This window comes from Geotrypetes seraphini, chromosome 4, assembly GCF_902459505.1.
Source record: "Geotrypetes seraphini chromosome 4, aGeoSer1.1, whole genome shotgun sequence".
Classification (NCBI taxonomy): Eukaryota; Metazoa; Chordata; class Amphibia; order Gymnophiona; family Dermophiidae; genus Geotrypetes; species Geotrypetes seraphini.
Window position 1 is genome coordinate 236,369,287 of NC_047087.1, and position 19,836 is coordinate 236,389,122.

General features: G+C 41.5%; 1 protein-coding gene across 5 annotated transcripts in view; it reads left to right on the forward strand.

The window, feature by feature from the left end:
* FRMPD2 (FERM and PDZ domain containing 2) overlaps window positions 1-19,836 on the forward strand; it is a 204,348-nt gene that overhangs the window by 615 nt on the left and 183,897 nt on the right. For 4 of the 5 annotated variants that reach the window (XM_033942808.1, XM_033942809.1, XM_033942810.1 and 1 more), the window contains exons 2-4: window positions 10,906-11,047; window positions 12,135-12,289; window positions 13,409-13,474. In XM_033942808.1, coding sequence (XP_033798699.1) covers window positions 10,924-11,047; window positions 12,135-12,289; window positions 13,409-13,474 — 345 coding nt within the window. In that variant the 5' untranslated portion in view covers window positions 10,906-10,923. Of the gene's footprint in view, window positions 1-10,905; window positions 11,048-12,134; window positions 12,290-13,408; window positions 13,475-19,836 lie in introns of those variants that run through there. The other variant, XM_033942811.1, reaches the window with a different exon arrangement.

The window sequence follows — 19,836 nt, forward strand, 5'->3', positions numbered from 1 at the left end:
AAATAACTTCCACTTCTTAACAACGTTTTCCTCTGATTGCTAGACACTGTTCTGATTTTCAAACTGAATAAAGAAAATACTTCAGCTATTTGCACCTTTTTTCCTAATATGTTTTAAATTCAAACAGTGCAGCTGGAATTAATATGTGCATAGATGGCATAGATAGATCCATGTGTGCAGCCTGGCTAATGACTTAACACTTTTTGTTTCTTTCATTTGAAAATGGATTTTGTTACTTGTTTTGTTCATTATAGATCATGGATCTGAAGAGACATGCTCTATCAAGTTAACAGTTTTAATTATAGTGACAGTCAGATTTGCACATCTTTCAGCTTCACAGTTAACCTCCCAGGAGATCTCCGAGGGGTTAACCTTTATCCAGCTTTCATGCTGTCAGTTGACTAATTGGTTAAAGCTGACCTGTGCTTGCTTTCATAATGAATTAGAAAAATTAACTGACTCACTAAAGAAAGGTTTTTGAGCAGTTCTTTCTGCAGAACTGATATTTAACAGAATGGCTGAAAATTCCTGGGGCCAGATATACTACATAGTAACATAGTAAATGATGGCAGATAAAGACCTGAACGGTCATCCAGTCTGCCCATAAGTTATACCCATTAAAAAATGCATGATAAAATTAACTTGTCTCTTTGATATTTCTGGGTCATAGACCGTAAAGTCCTGTATTGTCCTAGGTTCCTAATGCTGAAGTTGCCGTTCAAGCTCACTCTAGCCTATCCAACCATCCTGTTGTTTGCAGGATATCTACCGTAAAGTCTGGCCAGTAACATCCTCATGTTCCATGTTAGTGGAGCTCCCACTCCAGCCCATCCAACACCGAATCACCATATATAATAATAATAATAATAATAACTTTATTCTTATATACCGCCACAATCTTTCGACTTCTAGGCGGTTCACAATGAAGAAAAACTGTACAGACAGCGAATTACAAAGTATTGAAATGAACATCGTATGATGATACAAGGAAAATTTCAGGGTCGGAATATTACATGGTTTTATAATGTGTAACTTTATAAAATCAGCAATAATTTATTACATGGTTTTATAATGAGTAACTTTATACAATCAGCAATAGTTGAGAACATAAGTAGGAGAGGAGAAAGTAGAATGCGCGGTCAATAAGTTACAAGGAGAAAGACTTTAAATATGATAGTGATGGCTTAGGAGTATTGGTGAGGAACTATTTTAATTACTTGGTACGTTAGCGGAGGACGGGCACCAATGAGCATGCTGGTAGGTAAATTAAAGATGGAGTTTTGGCTGATGAGGGGGGACGGGATTGTTTGGATGAGAGGGGAGTCTGGTTAGGTTAAGAATTTTTTAAACAGGGTGGTTTTTAGTTCTTTTCTAAAGGCACTATATGATTCTCTGGCGCCATCGGTGAAGTAACCTAGCCAAGTGTACAGTCTGGCTGCTTGGAATTTGAATGTTCTGTCAAAGAAGGTTTGATATCTACAGCCTGTAATGTTTGGGTATGTGAAGAGGTTATGGTTTCTGGTAGGCCTGTTAGAGGAGTGGAATTCAAAGTGAGGTAGGAGGTAGCTGGGGGCCAATCCCCAGATTAGTTTATAACAGAGGCAGGAGAATTTGAACTGAATTCGTGCTTCAATTGGTAACCAGTGAAGGAGTTTGTAGTATGGACTAACGTGATCGCTTTTCTTTAGACCGAATATTAAGCGGATGGCCGTATTTTGTACTATTCTCAATTTTCTCACATTTTTTTTAAGTATCCCCAAATAGACGATGTTGCAATAGTCCAGGGTGGATAGAATCAATGACTGAACCAGTAATCTGAAAGATAGCGGGTCGAAGTATTTTTTTATGGTTTTCAGTTTCCAAAGGATGAAGAAGCATTTTTTGGTCACTGAGTTTATGTGATCTGTTAGAGTCAAGTGGGTGTCCAGGGTGACTCCCAGTATTTTTATGGTTTTTTGTATTGGGTAATCATGGCCATTTACATGTATTGTAGTTGCGGATATTTTTTCGTTTGGGCTGGCAAGGAAAAACTTTGTTTTTTCTGAGTTTAGTTTCAGTTTGAAGTTTAGAGTCCATTTTTCTATAGCGGTCATGATGGAGGAGATTTGTTTTAAATTTGCTGAGGTCGCGTTTGTTATAGGTATTAATATGGAGATGTCGTCTGCGTATATGTAGTAGGTTAGGTTAAGCTTTTGCAATAGGTTGCCTAGGGAGGAGATGTATATATTGAACAGGGTGGGAGATAGGGGGGAGCCCTGTGGGACTCCCGAAGGGCTTTGCCAGGGTTTAGAGTAGGTTCCTTCATGGACTACTTGGTAAGACCGTTTGGTTAAAAATCCTTTGAACCAGGTCCATACTCTTCCTGATATTCCCATTTCATCTAAGCACCTGAGCATTGTCTCGTGGTTCACGAGATCGAAGGCGCTGCTGAAGTCTAGCTGTAGGATCAGAGCGCTGGAACCTTGAGTGAAAAGGTTATATAGGTGGTTAATGAGAGAGCCTAGGACTGTTTCAGTACTGAATCCTTTTCTAAAGCCTGATTGGTGGTCATTTAGGAGAGAGAATTTATCTAGATGATTTACTAATTCCAAGTTGACCAACCCTTCCAGCATTTTGGTGAAGAAGGGGGTGCTCGCTATGGGTCTATAGTTGGACGCCATAGTGAGCGAGATCTTCTGGTCTTTGGGTATGGGTGTAATGAGGATGTGTCCCATATTTTCCAGATAAGTTCCGTTTTTGAGAGAGTATGTTGCCCAGTTAAATAGATCCCTTTTGAATTCTGGTATTGCCTCTTGCATGATCTGAGACGGACATTCATCGAGTAGACAATTTGATTTGGAGTATTTGTTGAAGAGTGCAAGGAAGTTGTTCCAATCTGGGGGCTCGAAATGCTTCCAGCTCATATCGCCAATGGATTCACTATTCTGCGATGTAAGGTTGAGTTCGAGATTGGGTGGGGGAGGGGGTATTGAGGCTCTTAAGTCAGTGATTTTTTGCCTAAAGTAATTTGCTAGGGTGGTGACCGCTGGGATTCGCTCGTGATGGTTCTGTAGTATCTGTGTGGTGTCTGTTATTTTATTTACTAGTTTGAATAGTTCTTTACTGTTTGTGCTGGCTGATCCTATTTTCTGTGCATAACAGTTATAACGTTTTTCTTTGATCAGGTTTTTATAATTTTTCATTTTTTGTTTCCATTTAATTTTGTCTTCCGCTTTGTCGGTTTTTTGCCATATTCTTTCCAATTTTCTGAGATCTTGTTTGAGTGCTAATAATTCGGAGTCGTACCATTCTTTTGATGCCCTTGTGTTCTTTTTGTATGATTGAAGGGGAGCTATTTGGTCGAGTGTGTCTTTTGTGAATTTATCCCAGCTAGTGGGGAATTCTTGCTCTTCCTCTAATTTGGGGTAAAGTTCGTAATGGGTCCAGAATTCTGTGGGGTTGATGATGCTTCTGCGGGTGATTGTTTTGTTCGAACTGGTTTTGGTTTTATGTTTTTCAGTTGAGTGTTTCTTTTGCCAGCGTAATTCAAAATTATAGATATAATGATCTGACCATATGCATTTAGTCCAGCTTCCTATATGATATTGTATTTTTTGTATGTCGGGGTCTTTGTGTGAGAAAGTGTCGATGTCCAGTTGGTGTCCCTTTTCGTGTGTTTTCTCTTTGTCTGGAATTTCAAAACCCAGAGTATTTAGGAATAAGTTGATTTCTGTCACTTCCGGTTTTTCCCTTTGCTCTAGGTGAACATTTATGTCTCCCAGGAGTATATTATATTGGCCTTTTATGGTATTGGACGAGAGGAATTCGAAAAATTCTTCCTTTGCATTTGACCATTTTTTGGGGGGGATGTAGAATAGTGTAGCTATTAGATATTCTTCCAGTTCGGGGTATGTGATCTTACAGGTGATGATTTCCATTTCTTCTGTGATTTTTGAGTCCATTGTGGTGAAGTTAAAGTGGCATTTAAGTATTATTGCTAGTCCCCCTCCTCTTTTCCAGCTTCTAGTTATTGGGATGATTTTATAGCCCTGGGGTATCATTTCCTTCATTATGACATCTGTGTCTGAGGTCATCCACGTTTCCGTTAGGAATATAATATCCGGGTTGTTATGTTCGATCCAGTCATGTATGATCTGTGCCTTGTTTCTCACTGACCGAGCGTTCAGATAATATCCCTTAAAGTTCCTGTATTGTTTGTAGGTGGGGGTTTCTATGTGTTTCAATTGTTTTAAGTTTTTGTTAATTTTGGTCTTGTTTCTGTGTTGTTTGGACGCTTTATGTATGGTGTTGATTGCGGGGATTTGAAAAGGGCCAAGTTCGGAGCAGTTAAGTAGTGTTTGGGGGGAGGGGGTTGGTTTTATCTGTTTGGGTGGTCTGTGCCAGGAGATGTGGACTGTGATTGGTTCAGGGGGTCTTTCATCGTTGCCCCGGCAACTGTAGTAGGATAGGTAGATGATGCATAGAATTATCTGTGTGGTAATAGGTGCCCTCATTTTGGTTCAGGTGCAGTAACAGATATGAGTTTGTATGGGACACAGACCATGCAAGTCTGTCCAATACCGGCCTTAGTTCTTTAGTTTCCATCCTTCATTTTCTAATTAGAGATCCTCTATTTTTATCCCACACCTTTTTGAATTCCATCACCATTTTTCTCTCCACCACTTTCCTTGGAAGGCATTCCAGGCATCTACCACCCTTTCCGTGAAGAAGAATTTCCTAACATTGCTCCTAAGTTTTCCTCCTTGTAACCTCAAATTATGCCCTCTAGTTTTACCATTTTTCCTTTTCTGGAAAAGATTTGGTTCTATATTAATAATTTTCAAGTATTTAAATGTCTTTATCATATCTCCCTTGTCCTTCCTCTCCACCAGAGTATACATATTTAGGTCTTCCAGTCTTTTCTCATACTTCTTTTTGTTCAAACCTCTTACCATTTTTGTTGCCTTCCTCTGGACCGCTTCAAGTCTTTTTATATCCTTCACCAGATACGGCCTCCAAAACTGAACACAATACTTCAAGTGTGGCCTCATCAATAACCTATATAGGGGCATCGACACCTCCCTTCTTCTGCTGGTTATTCCTCTTTCTAAACAGCATAGCATCCTTCTGGCTACAGCCACCACCCTATTACACTGTTTAGATGTCTTTAGATCCTGAGACACAATGGGCTATATTCATCTGCCCAATCGGGCCCGATTAGGGCCTGATCCAGGCAGGTCCGACGAATTCTGGAAGATAAAATATTCAGATGGGGCGATCAGAGGAACGCCCCCATCTGCCTGCATGGATTACTGTTGTGCGATCTGCACACATGTGCAGACCATCTGTAGATGGCCCGTCAGAGATGCAACCCTTTTTTTAAAAAATTTAAACTTTTTAGTTTATAGTCCTGCGAGTCTGTGGTTTTAACCCGCTTTTAAACCTGCGGGTTAAAACCACGGACTCACAGGGCAGGGAAGGGCAGGAGAGAGTCGGGGAAGATCGAGGGAGAGCAGGGCAGCATTCGTGGGGAAGATCGGGGCAGAGCAAGGCAGCATGTGGGGCGAGCAGCAGGAGACAAAAGAAGCAAGGCACAGCAGGATGGCATTCAGGGAGAGCAGGCAGGAGAGATTGCAGAGCAGGGTAGAGAGCAGGACTTCCAGTTGGAAAGACGTTTTCGACTGGTCCCCAGCAGTCGCTTCTTCACTTGATTGGCCAGCCCAGTCGGATCAGATTGATTGTGTTGTGAATCGCATCCCTGCCTACTTTGCATACATTTCACCTTATTTGCATGCATGGATTCCAAGTGGATCGAAGAAGAGGTAAGTGAATCAAGCCGGAGGGAAATTTGCTAGTAAAGGAGTCGCAAACCGATCGGTTTGCTTTGTGAATCTAGCCCAATCAGTCCAAGGTCCCTCTCTCCCTCTGTACTTATCAGCTTCTCACCAAGCAGATAAGGTCCCTCAGATTTCTACCCCCCCCCCCCCCCAAAAAAAAAATCACTCTGCACTTCTTCGCATTGAATTTTAGTTGCCAGACGCTAGACCATTCCTCTAACTTTTGGAGATCATTTTTCATGTTTTCCACTCCCTCCAGAGTGTCCACTCTGTTATAAATTTTGATGTCATCCACAAAGAGGCTAACTTTACCTTCTAACCCTTCAGCAATGTTGTTCACAAATATATTGAACAGAATCGGTCCCAGCACCAATCCTTGAGGCACTTTAGAACTCACCTGTCACTCCTCTGAGCGAATTCCATTTACCACTACCCTTGGGTGTCTGTCTATCAACCAGTTTCTAATCCATTTTACCACTTTGAGCCCTAAACTCAGCCCATGGAGTTTATTTAAGAGCCTCCTAAGAGCAACCGTGTCAAAGGCTTTGCTGTTATCTAAGTAAATTACGTCTAGTGCACGTCCTTGATCCAGTTCTCTGGGTACCCAGTCAAAAAGTTCAATCAGATTCATTTGACATGATTTACCTTTAGTAAACCCATGTTGCCTCGGATCTTGTAATCCATTAGATTCTAATAATTTCACTATCCTTTCCTTCAACAACGTTTCCATTATTTTTCCAATAACTGAAGTTTCTCGCTTCATCTCTGCAACTACTTTGTGAAGAGGGACCACATTTGCTCTTCTCCAGTCCCGCGGAACTTCTCCTGTCTCTAAAGATGTATTGAACAAATCTTTAAGAGGACCCGCCAGAACCTCTCAGAGCTCCCTCAATATCCTGGGATGGATCCCATCTGGTCCCATAGTTTTGTCCACCTTCAATTTTTCAAGTTATTCAGAAACACTTTCTTCTGTGAATGGTGTGGTAACTTTGCTGACCAATCATGGTCCTTCTCCATGATTTTCTTCTGTGAACACCGAATAGAAGTATTTGTTTAGCACATTTGATTTTTCTCCACCACTCTCCACATGCAGTTCATATCTTCTTTCAGACGCGTAATTCCATATTTTGTCTTTCTCCTTTCACTAATATACCTGAAAACATTTTTGTCTCCCTTTCTTATATTTATAGCCATTTACTCTTCCATGTGTGCTTTCGCCAGACGTATCTCTCTAGGCTTCAGTTTAATCCGATATTCCTTTCTGTACTCCTCTTCTTGAGTTTTTAAATATTTCACGAATGCCAATTCTTTTGCCTTTATTTTTTCTGCCACTAGTTTGGAGAACCATATCAGTTTCCTTTTTCTTTATTCTCTTCACATAAAGGTCAGTAGCTCTATTGCACCATTCAAGTTGGACCACTGTTTTTCCACTTCCCTTATGTCTTCCCATCTAGTCAGCTCTTTCTTCAGGTACTGTCCCATGTTACTAAAGTCCACACATTTGAAATCCAGGACTTTTGAGTTTTGTGTGGCCATCCTCTTCTTTGGCTGTTATATTGATGATCACTACTTTCCAGGTGGGCCCCCACTCAGACATTAGAGACACTAAACAATGTATCTCATTTTGCATTTTAGAGAAAACTATTTAGTAGGGGTGGTGCACATGTTTGATTCTAAATTTAATTCTTCATTAATTAGAACTATTCTCTCATATCAGGGTTAACGTATAAGGAGCTCTCACTGCCACTGTTACAGTCAACATAGAATGAGCAGGAACTGTACATTGTAGTTAGGCAGAGGCGTACCTAGGGTATGTGACACCTGGGGCCCATTGTTTTTTGACACCCCCTGCCATCATTTTTGACCCCCCCCCCCCAATGTAAAAAAATATTTTTAGTAATGTTCTCCCCAGGTGCCAGCCATGAGGAGGTGTTCCCGGCCTAGGAGTCATGGTTCGGGAACTTCCCTTCTCACGGCCCGGTGCCAAGGCTCTGGATAGTCCCGTGGCTCAGCATGTTCCCAGCCTTCTCTCCCTTTACCTTCCGTGAAGCTGAAAAAAACTGCCAGCCTCGGCAGTGATTTAGCTACGTCACCCACGGCTCCCCTTCCTACTTTCCGTGTCTGCCTCTGCAATCCACCCGGGTGGAAACAGGAAGTTGCGTCACTGGCAGATGCGGAAAGCAGGAAGGGGAGCCACGGGCGACGTAGCTGAATCACTGCCGAGGCCGGCAGTTTTTTTCAGCTTCACAGAAGGTAAATGGAGAGAAGGCTGGGAACATGCTGGGCCACGGGAACTATCCAGAGCCTTGGCACCGGGCCGTGAGAAGGGAAGTTTCCGGACCTTGACTTCCAAGCTGGGGACACCCCCCTCATGGCTGGTATCTAGGGCGGACCGCCCCCCCCCCCTCCCTTGGTACATCACTGCAGTTAGGTATGGGTAATGCATCTGATATCCTGCTTTTCTGTGGTACAACCAAGGTGGTTTACATATTATACAGGTACTTTCTCTGTTCCTAGTGGGCTCACAATCTAAGCTTTGTATCTGGGACAATAGAAGGTTAAGTGACTTGCCCAGGGTCACAAAGAGCTGCAGTAGGAACTGAGACTGGTTCCCATGATTCGTAGACCACTGCACTAGCCTTTAGAACTGAATTCTGTATAGTTTGCCCAAACCTAGACACACAATTTTGGATGCAGATCAGATACACATGTAACTCATAACCCTACTTCCCTCTGCCCTCTGCTCACCACTCTAGCCAGCAGTTTAACCATTCCCTCTAACTGTAACCCCTACCCTGGCATCCTATTTGTCTGTCTTGATTGTTTAGATTGTAAGCTCACTTGAGCAGGGACTGTCTCCTTTGTGACTCTGTATAGTGCTGCGTACGTCTGGTAGCATTCTAGAAATAATTAATAGTAGTAGTATTAGTAATAATAATTGACTAAGTAGGTGATAGCAATCAATAATTGGCCTTAATAGGCACTGAGGGAATTAATGAAAGGGCGTTAAGCGTGTTAGTGCACACTAATGCATTAGTGAAAGCAATTGCATTAGTGTGCACTAATCACTAAAACCGTTCATTATATTCCTATGGGCATTGCTTATGTGATTGAGCAAGCTAATGTGTTAGTGTGCTCTAACGTGCTTAACACCCTTTCATGAATTCCCCCCTAATTGGCATTAAGTACTGGTTATGCTCTGTGCTTCCTATTCTATAACCTGCAGGAAAAAAGGTTTTAGGTTTTAAGAAAGGCTTTGACAATTTCCCAGAGGAAATGTCTATAGTCTGTTATTGAGACAGACATGGAGGAAGCCACTGCTTGCCCCGGATTAGTAGCATGGTTTGTTGCTACTTTGGGGGATTTTCCCAGGTATTAGTGACCTGGATTAGCTCCCATTGAAAGTTGTTGGATAGACTATCAGGAAAGAGTGCACTACATGTGTAATTAGAGTGCACTATTCATGATATTCGTTTTGAAATGAGAAAAAAGTGAAAATGTACTGGCTACCCATCCTTAACAAATTGGTACCAGTAATAGGTGGACCTCTAGAATGCCCTTGACACATTCCTTTTCTTATATGTACTGTATAATGCTGGATGTATAATGTATTTATACATACAGTATTATAGAGGTAATTTTATAAAGACATTCCCAGCTGTATATAAATCAGCATGAGCACATGGAATAGGGGGAGGTTGTAAGAAGTAAGACCTTCCCTCTCAAGGATCTGTGGTTTCTTTCTGTTGATAAGTGGTCTGGGAAGAAGATATTTTCCAGTGTTTATAGTAAATGCAGAACATCTATTATTGGGGGACTGGGAGTATTTTTATGTTTTTTATTTTATGTAGAAACATAGAACATGATGGCAGAAAAGGGTCACGGCCCATCTAGTCTGCCCACACTAATGGCCCACCCCCTAACTACCTCCATGAAGAAATCCCACATGCCAATCCCATCTTTTCTTAAAATCTGGCACGCTGCTTACCTCAATTATCTGTTGTGGAAGATTATTCCAGCGATCAACCACCCTTTCGGTGAAGAAATATTTTCTGGTGTCGCCATGAAATTTCCCACCCCTGATTTTCAACGGATGCCCTCTTGTTGCCGTGGGTCCTTTAAGGAAAAAGAGATCCTCTTCCACCTCGATACGGCCTGTGACATATTGTATGTTGTGTTAGAATTCAATATAAAATGTTGTAAATGTAAAACTAAATGTCATAACATTATGGTGCATACCTTGACATTGGGAGTGCATGAGAGGGGGGAGGGAGGGTTTAAGGAGAGCATGGTTGGAGTTAGCATGTATGTGCATAGATTATGAAATATTTATTTACCCTTATATGTGTAAAATAGGTGCCCTCATTTGCACCAAATCTTAAGCATGAGCAAGTTATTGTGTTTGCATTCAGGCAGAGCAGGATTAATGCTTTGGTGTAAGGTTACCAGACATCCAGGAAAATCTGGAGATGTCCTCTTTTTTAGAGGACTGCCCGAGTTCCCAGATGGACTTTCCAAAACCTGGCAGTTTGTCCAGGGTTTGGACAGCCCCAACAAACTCCGACCGCCTCTGGAGGGCCTCTGAGCATGCGCAGATGATGTCACACACCTCCGTGCCTGCTCAAGGCTCTCCAGACGCGGCCATAGCTCGTCGGGGAAGAAAACAAGGCTTTGAGGGCGAGGAGCTGGGGCAGAACTTGGCGGGACTCAAGGTAGAACAGAGGAATTTTTTAATGTTAAATATTTCCAAAACTGGAAGTAAATCCAAAGTTTTATTTGAACTAACAGTTCATAATTGATAGGAAAAGTGCTGACAGTGCAATAACTGATCATGTGATATATATTTTAAACTTCCACGGTGCCTCTGTAGTCTGGTGATCTTTTTTTTTTTTGACTGGGAACTCTGTTTTTAATAAGATTGTTAATATGTATGAACATGTGTATAACAGGTTTTTATTGCACATTAAGAATGTCCTCCCACTCTGTGGCTATAAGAAAAGACCTTGAAGCAGGCCAAAGATATTTTCCTAGAACTTCTTCTGTGAGTTTTTTTCATAGGGATATACAGCCATGCTCTTTCTGCTTTTAGCATTCCAGGCTCATAGAAATGAGTTGCTATCATGTGACTCTGGCTGAGGTTCTACAGGCCAAAGGAAGACCTTTAGATGAAGAAGAAATCTGGGCACTGTTACAGCTGGCGTCAGAACGCATTCTGGAAGATTTAAACAAGGGTAATTTGCTTATACATTTTCTGCAGAAATGAGATTACTGTAAATAAGTTATTTTGTCATGTTTATTCTTGCCCTAGCTGGTGATTTATTGATGTGCAGTACTGTAAAACATTATTGCCATTTTCTTTTGTACCTGTCACATAACCCAATATGGTGCAAGAATAATATTAAAAATTAATTACCGGTACTATTATTTTTTTATTTATTTAAAAATTTATAGTCTGCATATCCGACAATTCTATGCGGATTACAGTCAAGCATGCATAATAAAAACAAGACTACATGCACAAACTAATCACAAAATACAAAACAACAAACCTATTGCAAAGTAAACTATTTTATTTTTATTTATTTTAAAAATTTCTATACCGCTTAAAACTAAACGGTTTACATAATTTACATACATCATTTTAAAACAAAAACATGAAAAACAAAAACGAAAAGCAAAACCTGTGCTGCTTAAAGCTTTGTTTGCACTGACCTTTATATACACATCTTTTGAGGACTGACTAAGGGCTCCTTTTACGAAGCCGCGTTAGCAGCTTTATCGCACGCACCTTTTTAACGTGCGCTAACCCCCGCGCTAGCCGAAAAACTATCGCCTGCTCAAGAGGAGGTGGTAGCGGTTAGCGTGGCCGGCAAATTAGCACGCACTGTTACACGCGTTAAACCGCTAACGAGGCTTCATAAAAGGAGCCATAAAAGCAGCGTGCACATACTTAACACAAAAAAAGTGTGAATAAATAGTGCAGTTTTTAATTCCTTCCTGAACTGTGATCCAGTAGGAGCTTGCCTTAGGTCCAGGGGTATTGGAACAATTTTTCTAGTTAAAAATATAATTATGTTAAAGAACATTGGAATATGGTGAGGACTAGGAAGAATGAGTAAGGTTAGGAGAGCACCGAAAAGAGATTGAATGAGCGGTCATCTTTGAGTGCCCCTTATGGAATAGCATTGAGTGCAAGTGTTTTTTTGCTGCTGATTTTTGAGTGTCATATACTGATTCTAGCCCCTTATGTTTATATCTATTTCACAACAATCAGTATATAGAAAAGATGGTTGTTGTTTTTTTTGTTTTTTTTTTCAGATTCATGCCATTATATTATCTCTCCTTGGTCTCTGATACTTTGGGCTGATGCTCATTTGACCCTTCATCATGTATTTAATCCTGACATTGGACCTTTTAAGGCACCAGATGTGCTCCAAGCACATGAAAAAAATAAGCAGACTGTAATAGCAAAGGTAAGATTGTTGTTTTGTTTTTTTAAAATTATGGTTCACATATCATTATATCAAATATATCTTGAGAAAAAGAAAAACGTAGTACGAGAGTAATCAAAAATCACCAAAATTTTTAGAAAGATAGAAACATTTTCTGTAATACTTGTATGGCTATGTATAAGAGGAGGATGAGGAAAGGGTCTGAGCTTGTAAAGACAAACCCCATCATATGAACTGCAGACTCGATCCAAAATAGCCTACCATTCCAATACAAGATGTACGGGGCTGTACTTGGAGAGACCCCCCCAGGAAAGGGACTTGGGAGTACTAGTCGACAAGTTGATGAAGCCATCTGCGCAATGTGTGGCAGCGGCGAAAAAGGCGAACAGAATGCTAGGAAGGATTAAGAATGGGATCACAAACAGATCGGAGAAGGTTATCATGCCGTTGTACCGGGCCAAGGTGCGCTCTCACCTGGAGTACTGCGTCCAGCACAGGTCGCCGTACATGAGGAAGGACATGGTACTACTCGAAAGGGTTCAGAGAAGAGTGAGTAAAATGGTTAAGGGGTTGGAGGAGTTCCCGTACAGTGAAAGATATATGCAAACAAAGCACTAATTATTTTTTATTTATTTGCATGTATAAATTAACAAGCATAATGCATATACATGAGGAAAAAAGTCATGTACCTGTAGCGAAGTCCCACCTCCAGTCTGGTAGCCCCAGTGCTGCCATGGAGAAGAGAGGTCTCCTTGAAGGAAAGCATCACCCTGGTGAAGTTGGAAATAATCCTGTAGCTAGGACCTGCCCACCAGGGGATGCAATATCCTATTGCACTGAGGATGTGTCTCCAGGGGCTTCTGTCCAGGAAGGAAAAGTTAGGACAGCTGTTGTAGTTGATTTGATCATTAGGCATGTAAATAGCTGGGTGGCTGGTGGGCGTGAGGCTCGGGGGAGCTTGTTCCAAAAGGATGGATTCCACCTTAACCAGGATGGAACCAGGCTACTGGCGCTAACATTCTAGAAAATTCTTATTGATTGAGACCTAACTATGGCATTAACCCTAGGTTTTATATATTGTATGTATGTGTGTGTATATATATATATATATAATAACCTTTTAAAATTTTGTTTTGATAGATGCTTGTCTATTCACTAGGAATGACTCTGTTTTGGTCAGCAGATTATATGATTCTTCCACACCAGGTCAGTAATATCATTTCTACACATGACTGCTCAGAGGCAGAATAGTATGCATATTTTTGAAAACCGATTTGCAAACGTGAAGGGTCATTTCATAACATATATAGTACGTGTGAAAGACAAGTAGGCACATGCTTTTTGTCTATTTATAAAGACATATATGTGTTCATATGTACTTATAAAATACTAGGGGTAAACCAGCAGAAATTGCAATGTAAATGTTTGTGTTGTCATAGGCGCCTTCAGAGCAATGGGCTCTGAGCTACCTGTGACAGGAATTTGGCTCCTGTGGGCCACTGTGAACCACACAGGGTTTTTGGGAGACCAGAGAGACAACACTGTACAACCAGAGACTTTTCAAAAATGTATTCATGTGAAACAAAAACCAAAATGTTCAGCTTGATTACAAATAAAAGCAGTTTATGTCACAAGAAAAACCAGGCAAAAACAAGATTCAAACAGTGTCAGAATGCTCCACAACATATAAGTGCCTCATTGCAGGCACAGAAGAAACAAGAAAAAAAAAAAAAACCCTTACAGTCTTTCAGGATTGTTAGTGCTTGTGTTCTCCTGCACAACTTCAATTTCCATCCCTTAAGCTTTACTGCAAACACTGGTCCCTCCTTTCCCAGCAGGGGCCAACTTATCTCAGTCCTGGCTTCCAGTAGCCCTTGAGTTTTCCCCTCTGTGGGCTAATCAGTGCTGAGCAGACAATCAGGTGATTAGCAAGCAGAGAAAAAAACAAAACAAAACATAGTCTTTTAAAGTTTCATTCAAAAGCATAGAAACACATCAAAACAAAACACACTCCTTTCAGGAATTACCAGCAGCAAGGAAAAAGAAAAGGTAAGTTTGTTCCAGGTTTAGGCTTCTAGTCTTATTGTGGAAAAAAAGACTTCATAAACCTACAAGGCATTAAAGCTCACTTGCCTTAGTGTTCCAGCATACTTCCATTGTCTGCTCTGCTGACTCCAGCTCTTCGTATGGTGCAGTCTCCATGGCCTGAACCCTCTGGTTCTGGTAGTCCCTCACCAGCCTCTTCCAGGTCCATGGCTTAAGAACATAAGAATTGCCGCTGATGGGTCAGACCAGTGGTCCATTGTGCCCAGCAGTCCACTCCTGCGGGCGACCTTAGTCAAAGACCAGTGCTCTAAATGAGTCTAGCCTTACCTGTATATGTTCCGGTTCAGCAGGACTTGTCTAACCTTGTCTTGAATCCCTGGAGGGTGCTTTCCCCTATAACAGCCTCCGGAAGAGCTTTCCAGATTTCTACCACTTCTCATGCCCTTCAGCCCTGCATGCTGTGTGTACCTCAAGTGTCTGGCATTACTCTCCTCAAGCTGCTCTGCCTTCCTGGATAAAAAGGCACAGCCAAACCCCAAACTTCCAGGTGTTGCAAGTTCTCTAGATGCCTGTCTCCCTTCCCCTCTGTAACTGTAGGGAATAGCTCTAGAGTGGTGTGTGCTAGGAAGTGCAGGTTGCTCACAACTCAAACTCCCTCTAGAGGAATCAGCGGGAATATCATCAAACCTATCTCTATGAGGTTTAAACTGTGCTGTGTTTTGTATCTCTTGATCCAGCGTGTGCACTACTTTGGGGACATCTCTAACAGACATAGGTTGTCCATCACAGTATGTGCATATTTTATAAAATTTTCAAACAGATCATGATCCACCCATGATTTACCCAAACTATTCCCTTAAACATACCTACATGACCTTTATATAAATGTTGTCTTGGACGGCATATAATTTTACATGCATAAAAAAGCCATTATATGTGAAGAATTCCTTAGAAAATTACCCCCTTGGAGGGTAATTTTTAGGGATGTGCATTATTATCTTGCATTCACCTCATAATATACCTTAAATATTTTTGTGATTGCAAAATCCATTTACTCTTATTAATATATGAATTAATGTGTGTTAAGTCAATTTGTGTGTGCCTAAAAAGTTCTAATATATAATTAAAAATTTTAAGCCCGATATTCAAAGTGATTTAAATGGTCAAATAGAGACTCTTGGCTTGTTCAGGGCTAACTGGGCATATTTCAAGTTTATTTTACAGCATATTTGATATACTGTTGATCAATACAGCCATCTGATCAGATTAAGAGGAGTGTGTGGCGCAGTGGTTGGATCTACAGCCTCAGCACCCTGGGGTTGTGGGTTCAAACCCCGCGCTGCTCCTTGTGACCCTGGGCAAGTCACTTAATCCTCCATAGCCCCAGGTACGTTAGATAGATTGTGAGCCCACCGGGACAGATAGGGAAAATGCTTGAGTACCTGATTGTAAAAACCGCTTAGATAACCTTGATAGGCGGTATATAAAATCCTAATAAACTTGAAACTTGATCAGAATCTAATCAGATACTATTAAGTATTTTCCCTATCTATCCTGATGGCCTCACAATCTAACTATGGTACCTGGGGCAATGGAGTCACAAGGAATGGTATTGGGATCAAACCCACAATCTCAGGGTGTCTAGGGCAGCAGTTCTAACCTCTAGGCCAGTGTTTCTCAGCTTCTTCAAGCCAAGTACCCCTTAAGTCTAACAAATATCAACCGAGTACCCCCGCCCAAGCTCTGCCCCAGACCCACCCAAGATCAGCCACAGACCCCACCCCATAATAATAGTACTTGTAATGCAATTTCTTCCATTCATTTTTCATATATACACAATATAATCTTATTAATACATAATGGTAACCACAAAATTAAAAAAAACACAAAGCACACTGTATGCAGAGAAAATATTAATTATCATTTATATTCTTTTTTTTTTCAAAGAGGTCAAGGCAGATGACTTTAAAATATGCAATGTAACCTCAGTAACAACTATAGAAAAATAGACAAATTTTAGTGGAAAACATAGATAGCAGTGGAAAATTGGATGCTAGACCACAAACTGAAATTAAACTCGGACAAAACAAAATTCCTACTATTCGAAAAAGACAAAACCTCATCCATAACAGAACTAGAAATAAAATGCCACCAAATACCCCATACAGCCCTCCCTCAAAATCCTTGGAGTGTCGATAGATAGATGTTGCACAATGCAGATCCAAATCAACAAAACCACTCAAAAAGCATTTTTCACCATGCGCAACTTACGAAAAATAAGAAAATTTTTCGAAAAAGATCACTACAGGATCATAGTCTCTTGTCCTAGGACTAGTGGACTATTGCAATATCCTCTATCTTCCTTGCCCCACAATCTTGATAAACAAACTACAGACCATCCAAAACGCAGCCCTCAGGCTGATCTATTCACTCGGAAAATTTGACCATATCACCAATGCCTACCTAGACTCACACTGGCTACTGATACAAGCTCGAATTCAATTCAAATTCTATTGTCTCTTATTCAAAGCAACACACGGAACTGCACCCACCTATCTCAACAACCGGCTAAATCATAACAGCATATCCAGACCAAGAAGAACCCAGACCATATTCTCCTACCCACCACTTAAGGGAACTCAGCGTAAGAAAATGTACGATGGCCTCCTGGCGACGCAGGCAGCGAAGCTGGACCCCTCCAACCTCAACCTGCTGACAACTACAAGTGACTATAAATCATTCCGAAAAGAAATAAAAACTCTGCTTTTCAAAAAAACTATACAACCTTCTTAGTCCCTCCTCTCGCTTCCTCCGCCTTCCACACAAACTACTAGCTAACCTCCCCCTTCTACTTGTATCCCCCCTCTGACCCTATCATGAAACCAACCCTAAACCTCTTCCTCCCTTCTATTCAACACCCTTACTCTGTAATTCCCTTGCATCCACTATATAAGCGTCCCCTACATCTACTATGTAATCATCCCCAAAAAGGCAACTTCTTGGCAATGTCCAGCTACCTTATACTGTTTTCCAGCTATCTTATACTGTAAATTGTAACTTCTTGGAAATGTCCAGCTACCTTATACTGTTATTTGTAATTCCTGGAAATGTCCAGCTATCTTACTCTGTAATCCGCTTAGAACTGCAAGGTACAGGCGGAATAGAAGTCACTAATGTAATGTAATGTAATATAAATTCTCAAAACTGACACATTTCGATCACTAAATTGAGAATAAAATCATTTTTCCTACCTTTGTTGTCTGATTTCATGAGTCTTTGGTTGCACTTCATTCTGACTGTGCATCCATATTTCTTTCTTTCTGCCTCCTGCATGCTTTATCTCCTCTGGACCTCATTCCTTTCCCCAACCAAAATCTCTCTCTATCCCTCCACGAGTCCAACTTTTCTTCCTCTCTCCTCCACCCCAATTGGCAACATTTCTCCCTCTCTCATCCCCTGATCATGTGCAGCATTTTTCACCACTGCCCACCAGCCCCATGCTCATTTCTTCTTCTATCATCCCTCTCCAGCACCATGCAACATCTCTCCCTCCATTATTATAGAAACACTAGTCGTTAAGCCCGTTACATTAACAGGTGCTAGAATTTATGTCTGTATTTTTCTTTCTGTCTCTTTCCTCCCTCCATTTCCCTATGTAGCGCTGTCTCTGCTTTCTTCCTCAGTCTCCACTCTCGAGCTGTAACATTACTGCTTAGCTTTTTCTCCCTGCAAGCATCTCTGCTCTCTTTCTCATCCCCAGTCTCTTTGCTATTTTTCTCTTCTTGCAGGGGTCTCTGCTCTCCTTTCTCTATATGTTCCTGATTCCTGCAAACTTCTGTTTTCTCTGTATGCTCTTGATCCTGTGTAGGTGTCTCTTCCTTTTTTTTTTTTAATTCCTTCTTCACGTATGGTTGATTTATTAAAAGTTTTTATATTTTTCCTATTTGTTGCATGCCTGTCTCCTTGGTCGCTGTATGTTTCTCTTTTTTTTGCTTTCTGTGTTTGTTTGTGTTTTTTTGCTGATTGTCTACTTGGTCGCTGTCAGTCTGTCTGTCTCATTGGCTGTTGTATGTGTTTTTTGCAGTCTAACTCCTTGGCCACTGTATGTCTGTATGGTGAATTTATCCTTGGGCATTGTATTTTTTTTTTTTTTTTTTTCTGTTTGTCTCATTGGCTGTTTGTATTTTTTTTTTTTTTTTGCTGTCTCCTTGCCCACTGTCTCTCTGTCTGTCTCCTTGGCTGCTGTATGTCTGTTTGTCATTTTTTTCCCTGTGTCTCTCTCTCTCCTTGTCTTCTGTGTTTTGTTATTTTTTCAATCTGTCTCTTTAGCCCCCTGTCCTTCTGTGAGTGTCTGTGTGTCTCTCTCTCCTTGTCCTCTGTGTTTTGTTATTTTTTCAATCTGTCTCTTTAGCCCCCTGTCCTTCTGTGAGTGTCTGTGTGTCTCTCTCTCCTTGTCCTCTGTGTTTTGTTATTTTTTCAATCTGTGTCTTTAGCCCCCTGTCCTTCTGTGACTGTCTGTGTGTCTCTCTCTACTTGTGCACTGTTGTTTGTTTGTTTTTTTCAATCTCTCTTTAGCTCCTGATCCCCTCTCACTGACCCTTGCGCGACTGCATGTTATTCCGGCTGGGTTTCCATGGCAACCCTGCTCGTGGGTCTGTGAGTGTAGGGCCGTTTTGGCGGCGCTGTGTAGCGGGGAGGCGGGGCCTCAGCACCGGCCGGGCGGCTCGCACCGCCGGCCCCCAGGAACCCGAGGCCGGCGGTGGGGGAGGCAGGGACATGCCTGGTGTGCCATGGTGCAGGAGGAACGGAGATCGTCGTCTGGCTGCGGTCCGGCTTGTGGAGGCGATCGGGTGGTGACGTATTCGCGCACATGCGCACTCCTTCGGCCACAGACCTACAGCGCACGGAACATGCAAATAGAAGTGCGCATGCGCGAGTTAGCCTTTTATTATATAGGATAGAACATAATGGCAGATGAAGGCCATATGGCCCGTCTAGTCTGTCCGTCATCTGTAACCATTATTTCTTTCTCTCTCTGAGAGATCCCACGTGCCTATCCCACGCCTTCTTGAATTCAGACACAGTCTCTATCTCCACCACTTCTTCCAGGAGACTGTTTCACACATCTACCACCCTTTCTGTAAAAAAGTATTTCCTTTGATTACTCCTGAGCCTATCACCTCTTAATTTCATCCTATGCCCTCTCCTTCCAGAGCTTCCTTTCAATTGAAAGGGATACGACTCGTATGCATATACGCCACAAAGGTATTTAAACGTCGTAATTGTTTGTTGGTTCCCTGACAAAGGACCGAAACGTGGCACGTCGGAACCTGCTACTGCTTTAAAGATAAGTTTGAATGATTTGCTTTTCAACTCTATACTTGCATAAGCAGCTAAGCATAGCTATTGTAGCTAGCACATAACAGTTAAGGAGAATATCTTACTGGAGAAAAAATGGAAAAATGAACACTGCAATGATTGGTTGGTGAGGCGGAACATATTGCCTTCATGTCTCAGAGTTC